At 42.5% G+C, this 9,146-nt stretch overlaps 1 protein-coding gene across 8 annotated transcripts; it reads right to left on the minus strand.

The window, feature by feature from the left end:
- Positions 1-266: 266 nt before the first annotated feature.
- On the minus strand, positions 267-8,792 carry LOC110507987 (heterogeneous nuclear ribonucleoprotein R). Of its 8 annotated transcripts, none has more exons than XM_090223879.1 (12): positions 8,500-8,792; positions 7,466-7,632; positions 7,224-7,342; positions 6,968-7,075; positions 6,737-6,850; positions 6,376-6,552; positions 5,967-6,102; positions 5,656-5,861; positions 5,348-5,497; positions 5,158-5,267; positions 4,477-5,060; positions 267-3,773 (listed from the first exon to the last, which is right to left on the minus strand). In XM_090223879.1, exons 2-11 carry the CDS (start codon positions 7,626-7,628, stop codon positions 4,478-4,480), a joined length of 1,866 nt encoding a protein of 621 aa, XP_090080005.1. In that variant the 5' UTR covers positions 7,629-7,632; positions 8,500-8,792; the 3' UTR covers positions 267-3,773; position 4,477. The 8 variants fall into 8 exon arrangements, with proteins under 8 accessions (XP_090080005.1, XP_090080004.1, XP_090080003.1 ...); XM_090223878.1 differs by having other exon boundaries at positions 4,477-5,063; XM_090223877.1 differs by having other exon boundaries at positions 5,348-5,500.
- Between the last annotated feature and the right edge of the window lie 354 nt (positions 8,793-9,146).

The following is a 9,146-nucleotide window of genomic DNA, read 5'->3' on the forward strand; positions in this document are numbered from 1 at the left end:
TACACTAAACATCACACACAGAGATAGAGAAGCTGACATTTGAAGTCAGCCATGCTTGACTTAAACCGCACCATCTGTCTCCCTCCAACTTTTAATGAGACACCCAGAAGAGAGGGGAGATTAGAGAATAGTAGACTACAGCGCTTCCCCAAGGTAATGGTCTACTGGGTATTGTTGCCACATAGTGCATAGAGGAAAGAAGCAGACCTATCCCCGTAACACCCTTTGAGGGTAGGACGATACAGACGAGAAAACAAAGAAATCTGTGGCCTTTTGTATCAGTTTTATTTCTTGGTTGGTTTGGCAATCGTGCTCTAGCAGAGAACCTAGCTTTACCTAGGGGTGCACACACTGCATCCTGAATTTGAAGGTACAATTTTTGCTGACAGCCTTCAGGATGTTGAGGTAAAAACACATCTTCTGGCGCCCTCAGCTGACCACTATACACTATGACATCTGGCTGGTGCCAACAACTCAAGACAGGACTCACTCATTTAAAGTAATGTTTACTTTTTTGCTGATAAATCAGATGTTCAGAGTAAAAGCAGCCATGTTGTGATATTGTCAGTGGTATTAAGGATACTTGACATCCCTACCCTAACAATAATCCTTACCTAAACCATCTGAAATGTCCACTTTCCACAATGAGGTTGGGATGTCCCAAGGATAGCATGTGGGTACTACAGCAGTCCATGCTAATGATGTAGCCTCCTTTATGCATGTTTTATAATAGAGTATCATGGTCTCATTAAAACAAGGAACAGATAATTATATAATAATTACATTATCATTGTATATGAACATATCCAAGTATCACACCGATGCAGAAACAAAGACAGGCACTCACCACCAGTTCAGATTGATAGGCCCAGTACTGAGAGGTTTGAAGTGATAACTCCCAATCACCAGATAGTCATTGGAGTGCTATTAGACCACAGCTTCTGCAGCTAGCTAGGCTATACCACATCACATGGATTAGATTAACCTCCAGGTTAAATTACCTGGCTATAGGCTTTGATATTATACAGAGCTAGTAGTTTCACATTCATTTGTGCTAAAAACTGAAATGACAGCCTTTTAATACAGAACAAAAATAAACACAATTTGTAACGTGCTGAAATAAAATATTCCAGAAACATTCCATAAGCACAAAAAGCTCATGTCTCTCAAATTTCGTGCACATATTTGTTTACAACCCTGTTAGTGAGCATTTCTCCTTTGCCATGGTAATTCTTTCACCATATCAATAAACTGATTAAAACAGCATGTTCATGACAAAGGTGTACCTTGTGCTGGGGACAATAAAAGGCCACTCTTAAATGTGTAGTTTTGTCACACGACACAATGCCAGATTGTGGGAGCTTGCAATTGGCATGCTGACTGCCGGAATATCAAACAGAGCTCTTGCCAGAGAATTTAAAGTTAACTTCTCTATCAACATCGTTTTAGAGAATTTGGTAGTACATCTAACCGGCCTCACAACCACAGACAACATATAACCCCGCCAACCCAGGACCTCCACATCTGGCTTCTTCACCTGCAGGACCGTCTGGGGGGGGTGCTCAGGAGTATTTCTGTCTGTAAGAAAGCCCTTTTGTGGGGGGGGGGGAATCATCTTGATTGGCTGGGCCTGGTTTCCCAGTGGGTGGACCTACAGTTGAAGTCAGAAGTTTACATACAGCTTAGCCAAATACATTTAAACTTAGTTTTTTGCAATTCCTGACATTTAATCCTAGTAAAAATTCCCTGTTTTAGTTAGGATCACCATTTTATTTTAAGAATGCTTTTTTTATGGCGGTTTTGGAGCAGTGGCTTTTTCCTTGCTGAGCAGCTTTTCAGGTTATGTCGATATAGGACTAATTTTAATGTGGATATAGATACTTTTGTACCTGTTTCCTCCAACCTCTTCACAAGGTCCTTTGCTGTTGTTCTGGGATTGATTTGCAATTTTCGCACCAAAGTTAATCTCTAGGAGACAGAACGTATCTCCTTCCTGAGCGGTATGACAGCTGCGTGGTCCCATGGTGTTTATACTTGCGTACTATTGTTTGTACAGATGAACGTGGTTTGGAACCAGACTTGTGGAGGTCTACAATTTTATTTGTTGAGGTCTTGGCTGATTTCTTTTGATTTTCCCATGATGTCAAACAGAGGCACTGAGTTTGAATGTAGGCCTTGAAATATATCCACAGGTACACCTCCAATTGACTCAAATTATGTCAATTAGTCTACCAGAAGCTTCTAAAGCTATGACATCATTTTCTGGGAATTTTCAAGCTGTTTAAAGGCAGTCAACTTATTGTATGTACACTTCTGACCGACTGAATTATAAGCGAAATAGTCTGTAAACAATTGTTGGAAAAATGACTTGTGTCATGCACAAAGTAGATGTCCTAACCGACTTGCCAAAACTATACTATGTTAATTAACAAGACATTTGTGGGGTGGTTGAAAAACTAGTTTTAATGACTCCAACCTAAGTGTATGTAAACTTTCGACTTCAACTGTATGCCCTGCCAGGCCCACCTATGGCTGCGCCCCTACCCAGTCATCTGAAGTCCATAGATAAGGCCCTAATTAATTTATTTCAATTGACTGATTCCTTATATGACCTGTAACTCAGTCAAATCTTTGAAATTGTTGCATGTTGCGTTTATATTTTTGTTCAGTGTACAATGCCACTTAAAATTGGAGGGCACGTCTAGGCTGTGTCCATATTGTGAGGGAAGTCCTTTACATTGATGTCAAATGGATTGATTTTGCATAGGACCTTCAGTGTGTGAAAAGATAGCCTTTTTACAACGTCACTTAAAAGGACTATGTATGGCCAGGTACTAAAGAGGAAGGTAGCCATACTGTGTCTTTAGTGTGAGGGGATGTCTAAGTAATTCATGTCACTGAGGTTTAATTTATTTGGATAGGACCTTCATCATTGACAGGGGTCCCCTGAATGAAGGAATAGACTGACACTAGCCACACTGAATTGGTTTTACAGAAATGTAATGCCTAGTGTCCTAACATGATTAAAACGTACACTTGTTTATATTAATTTTTACGAAATAGACAGTTGACTTTGTGGATGTGGTAACCGTTTATCCGCAAACATGCTTCAATTCCTCACACCAGTTCTTACACTGCCGTCGCCCAAACCTGATTCGTCCCACTTAAATCAATGACGAAAACCCAAAACCAGGAACTACTGCTGCTCGTAATCACATCATTTTATATGAGCCTTGACAGATTCTCACCATTTCATCTGTCCACAAGAGATTAGTCTAGAAGTTGGCCTACACTTTGTAAACCGGGCCCCTTTACGGGATCTATTTTGTTATCTTCTTGACTTGCATGGAAAAAAGACCAGAAATATGCAGTGGAGCTTGATCACTGGTGATTTTTGCTGACATCTCAAATCTTTATCCTAATAGTTGACGAGAAAACATTGAATGGCATATGCAAGGCAAGCAAATTGCTCTGTAATTAGCATAATAAATCAAATAAACAAAATGACCATTAAAATCCATTAGTTTAAACTAGACTTTTGTTTGCATGGGCCGCGTCTCAATCCACCGCATCGGCAGTGGAAGGTGGCGCAGAGCTACAGCAGTGTTTGTCAGACCAGGAGACATCTTTTGGAAATCGGTCTTCTCACAAAATAATCTGTAGATTCAGAACGGTTTGGGCTAGACACTACTAGTTATAGCTCACCCTTTTGTAAGGAACAAAGTTCAGGGTGAGTTTGTCTCACTCAAGCGCTGTCGCTCTCACCTCACCACCTGTGTAAATTGGAATAGAAGGACAAAACAAACAAAATGGTGATGTCATTGAACCAAAGGTGTTTGCTCTTAGCATTTCTCTATGGAAAGAGTGCAAAAAGACTCCTCTCAAAAAGTCAACGAGTTCCTGGAAAAGAAAAAGGGTTGAAATAGAATATTCAGTCATTCATATATTGTTTGTGCGCTCTGCCATGGAGTCTTTTGGTATTCTACCATTTCATTTGGTCTCTTGATTTATTCCTTGAGCAAAAAGTAGAGAAAATAGTGTTCCAAATGTGATATTTTAGGTAAGGTGAGGAATAGACTGGCAATTGAATGATGCTCAACTGAGTTTAATTGAAAAGTATGTATAAATACAAAAGAGAACAAACTGCTATGGCTTCCCAAAGAAAACAAAGGTATAATAATATACATTTTAAAAAACAATTTATCTACCTCCAGAAAAACGCTAGACCTACACTTTTAGGTATAAGTGATGTGTTAAAACATCTGTCCCATGTAACTACAAGTAATTATTCAGCAAAATGGTTACATTCACATTTCAAAATGCAATTCCAGACAATTCATATTTTTTTTGTAAGGGATGAAGATTAAAAAGACATTCAAAAATTGCTAAACTTTTTTTTGTTGTCAAATACCTTTTTCATGTGTCTACTTCCACCAATGCCCATAATAACCCTGTGAAACTCCAGGGTGTCATTACCTTAACCATAGTTATAAGAATAGTCGGCGCCTTGCTGCTGGGTGATGAGCTGGGACCCCCAGTTCTGCTTGTTGGTCTGCCGGCGCTTTGAGTCAGGCTGGTTGAAGACGTCTGCCTTCCTCTTCCCGCCCACATTGCCCCCACGGTTCCCCCTGGCTCCTCGGGTACTGTGGGCCCTCTGTGGCTGAAAGAGTCCCCCACGGCCCCCTCTGCCACCCCTGGGCCCTCTGATGGGTGGCCCCCTCTGCACATAGCCCCCTCGGCCCTGTGTGGGTGGTGTTCCACGGGCCCTAGGAGGGGGCGGAACTCCCCTGCTGCCACGGCCCTTCTCGCTGTACACATCCTCGTAACCGTAGTAGGGGTCCTCGTAACCGTAGTAGGGGTCCTCGTAACCGTAGTAGGGGTCCTCGTAACCGTAGTAGGGGTCCTCGTAACCCCTGCAGGGGTCATGATAGTCATAGCCGTAGTGGTCATCGTAGCTGTGGTAGTCTGGAGGGTAGGAGGCGTAGCCTCCGCGGTGACCACGGCCCCTGCCCCTATCTGGTGGAGGCATGCGTGGCGGTGGCTGGTTGTAATCGGCATTCCTGCTGAAAAACAGGAAAAACATAACTTTCAATGTAATCCCATGATGGGAGATCTACTAAATCAGATATAAGTCAATACCAGTCTCATTGGCCTCACCCTGGGTTTCTGGTGGTCTGGCGCTGAGTCTTCCGCGCCTTCTTCTTCTTTGCTATTCTTATTTCAATCGCCTCTCCCCCCAGCTCCTTTCCATTCATGTCTACCATTGCCTGAGAAAAACAGAAAACATTTATCAGATATCCGAAGAATGCTAAAAAATATATACTTTTTTTTACTGAGGGTAACCCACCTTCACAGCGGCGTCCCTGTCCTCAAAGTGGACAAAGGCGTAGTCTTTGAGCTTATACACCCGCTCCAGTTTGCCAAAGGCAGAAAACGTCTTCACTAGTAGCTCCTCTGTGACTGAGGTGGCAAGCTTCCTGACAAACAAGACCTTCGCCTGCTGACTCACAGAGACAAAGTTGAACTCCGTTTAGAGAAGTATAAATAAAAGTCAGATGTGGAACACATGGGGGGGGGGTTGTTCATGTGTTGATGTAAAACAAACAAGATGGGGCGGAAGCGAGAAATGGACAGAGAAAGTGAGAGATGACTCACATTGGCCATGACATCCGTGTCGCGCTCAGTGACCGGGTTGGCCCACTCCACAGTGACTGGGTTCCCCCACACCATCACCTTGCCACTCATGAGGCAGCGGCGTGCCTGGGCTGCAGACTTGTGGTCCTCATACTCCAGGAAACAGAAGCCACGGTTCGTCTCCTTGTCATCCGGCTGGTGGTAGAGGATCACTTCCTGAAGCCCCTCTGGAGGAACAAGAACGAGAGTGACATAACTGATATCTGACCAATGATTACCCACAGACCATAAAACCAAGTAAACCAAATTGGGGTGTCTGCACTGTCACTGACCTGTGACTTTGCTGAAGTCATCCAATATGCTCTCTCTGGTCTTGTTCTTTGGGATTGAGCCGACAAATAGGCGGTTGTTCGCTACAGATACGCACACTCCAAGGTGTTTCCTAGACCGGATTTCATAGTTGTCACACTGAAAACAAGAATAGAGGAAAGATGGCTTTGTAGGGTTGATAAGGTAGCAGGAGGATGGCCGACGACCCCTCCAAAATTAAATATGCATCACATCTTGGGCCGGTTTCGATACACAGATTAAACTTGGCCCTAGACTAAAAAGCACATTCAATGAAGATACCCTATTGAAAGTGGTTTTCAAAAGCAGGACATGGCTTAATCTGGGTCTGGGAAATCAGCCCTTTGGTTCTTAGAAGGTAAACTAAGACCATGTCTGACTGCAAGGACTTACAAGTTTCACCGCCTCAGCTGCTGCATCCTTGCTGCAGAAGTTGATGAAGGCGTAGCCCCGGTTCTGACCCGACAGGGGGTCCATCATTAACCTCAGATCCCAGATTGGGCCTGCCTTCTCAAACAGAGGCACCAGCTCATCTTCATACAGGTCTCTGGGGATCTTTCCCACAAACACCTAAAGGCAGAAAACCGCCTGAATGAGGGTTCCAGTGTGATCGTGGAAGAATGCTGTGGTATTGCTATAAACTTCTCAATTGACATTCATCTCTCTACTCTATATCAGTTAACAGCTTTGCCGCGATGACCATAAACCTTTCAAATAGTGTTACTTGAAAACCGAGCATCTCCAGCAGCTTTACCTCAGTTCCAATCCCAGGCTGTGCTCCTTTAAACACTTCCTCTGGTGGGGGCCCTCCGTATTTCCTCTGTCCGGTGGTGACGTCCAGGGTGTATCCTGTCCGCGCCAGCAGAGCCTGCAGAACACGCCGACAACAGCATAACCACAACAGAACTACACAACCTGAGCAGGTTCACACACACAGCAGGTTCTATTGACCCACTGAATGAATGTTCAAACAGCTGCATTTTACCTTGATCTTGGACTCAGCAGGACCCTTAGAGGATTCCTGAACTTTACTTCCTTGCTTTTCCCTCTGTCTGTATGTCTTCATAGCTGCACAAAGAAAAGCACTTTTGTTCTGGAAGGCAAACCACAGCAGAGTTGATTCATGTATTGGTGTTATGATCAGAGGAAAAATTATAAACCCCTCAATGTCAACTTCTTAGACTCATTTGAATGCAATTATCTAAACCGACTTCTCTTTCATTCCGGTCACACTAACTCACCTGGACATGGGTCAGGTCACTTTCTTTGAACTGCGACAGTACAGACAACGCTCCCACTTCATTGAACGCCCGCAGAGCATCGATGGCCCTCTCATCTAGGTCAGCGTATGCCAGCAACCCTGTTGGTATAAGACAGATTTGTACTATTACAATCGGGCCTTTATCCACTTCATGCATTCTTGAGCAACACCATGTTTCTTTGGAAAATAGATTACTCAGCCATTGTATGACGGATGCCGCACCAGTAGAGAATATTTTGTTGAGACTGTCAGCCACTTTCTGCGGCAGTCCGGCATCAATTAGTGTCTGGTAGTTCTCTGTGTGCTCGCCTTCGGTGGTGACTTCTATAGGCTCCTTTTCCTCCATCACCGGAGCAGAACTACTGTTCACCTCGGCAGCAGCCATTCTCCTGAGAAAAAGGGGAAAAATAGATCAGATAAAACCACGATTTCAGTTTGACATTCTAATCTAAAACACAAATATATTGTTTCAGCTGCTTTTTACAGATGGACACTAGCAACTTGTAGGGAAAAAAAACGTTCCCTTTTCTAACATGTATATTTGCAAATGATGCCCTGCTGCAATAGTTACTCCCATTGAGCAAAAACCTCTAAAGGACTGTTAAAGGTTAGCATGATGCTAAAGACCCTACCGTTACGCTTGTTTACGCTGCTGCTCAGTGTAAAGAAGCGTAAAGGTAGAGTTGGTATCTTCTGGCAATCTATAACGTTTCTTTCCGATGGTAACGTTGGCTAAATATGTAACTGCATCAGAAAAGCTAACCCATTCATTTCAATGCAGACAACCATGAGGTCAAATATAAAATACATGGAGACAAGTGAATCCTACGTTTATATTGGTGGCAAGCTAGCTAGCGAACTAGTCAAGCCAACATTAAATATGTGGTCAAGCAAACTAAAACGTTGTGAGTTGAAGCTAGCTTGGATGGCGGTGTGCATTTCTTAGTTAAGTCTCCGGATAAGCACCGTCCCGCCCCCTAACGTTAGCTACCGAGTTAAAGCTGACTGGATTGTCACAATTTGTAACTTTTACATCCAGCTAAATAATCGCTTTAACGATAGAAATACAACATTTAAAATAAATAAAACCTAGTATCAAGGTTCATACGCGTAGTTAAGCAAATAGCTAGCTACCAGTGCTAACGTTAGCCAGCTAGTAACAGCCAAGGCCTTGTTCGCTTGCTGGACACCTTTACAGAAATCAAATAAACCACCGGCCAAATAAGGTGAACAATTAACAGTTAGCAAACACTTACCTATCTTTTCCAGGAAAATAACAATATCGTAAAATATATTTTGCAGCAATTAACCAAAATATTTATCCAATATGGAAAATAGTAATATGTTTCAGCAGAGCGGAAGTCGCGAAACGAGAGGAACTAAAGTATCATTTGCATTACTCCATTGATTTACTCTGCCGAAAATCTGTCCACGAAAGTAAGACTTCTTCTTCTTCTGTGACTTCTAAAATGACAGTTGGCAACCAAAAGCTGCATTACCGCCACAAACTGGACTGGAGTGTAAATCCATTACACTTTGTGAAATAAATGTTTTATTTATTTTATTTTTATTTTACCTTTATTTAACCAGGTAGGCAAGTTGAGAACAAGTTTTCATTTACAATTGCGACCTGGCCAAGATAAAGCAAAGCAGTTCGACAGATACAACAACACAGAGTTACACATGGAGTAAAACAAACATACAGTCAATAATAAAGTATAAACAAGTCTATATACAATGTGAGCAAATGAGGTGAGAAGGGAGGTAAAGGCAAAAAAGGCCTTGGTGGCAAGGTAAATACAATATAGCAAGTAAAACACTGGAATGGTAGTTTTGCAATGGAAGAATGTGCAAAGTAGAAATAAAAATAATGGGGTGCAAAGGAGCAAAATAAATAAATAAA

Source organism: Oncorhynchus mykiss, chromosome 27 (assembly GCF_057628025.1).
Source record: "Oncorhynchus mykiss isolate SJ-2025 chromosome 27, ASM5762802v1, whole genome shotgun sequence".
Taxonomy (NCBI): Eukaryota; Metazoa; Chordata; class Actinopteri; order Salmoniformes; family Salmonidae; genus Oncorhynchus; species Oncorhynchus mykiss.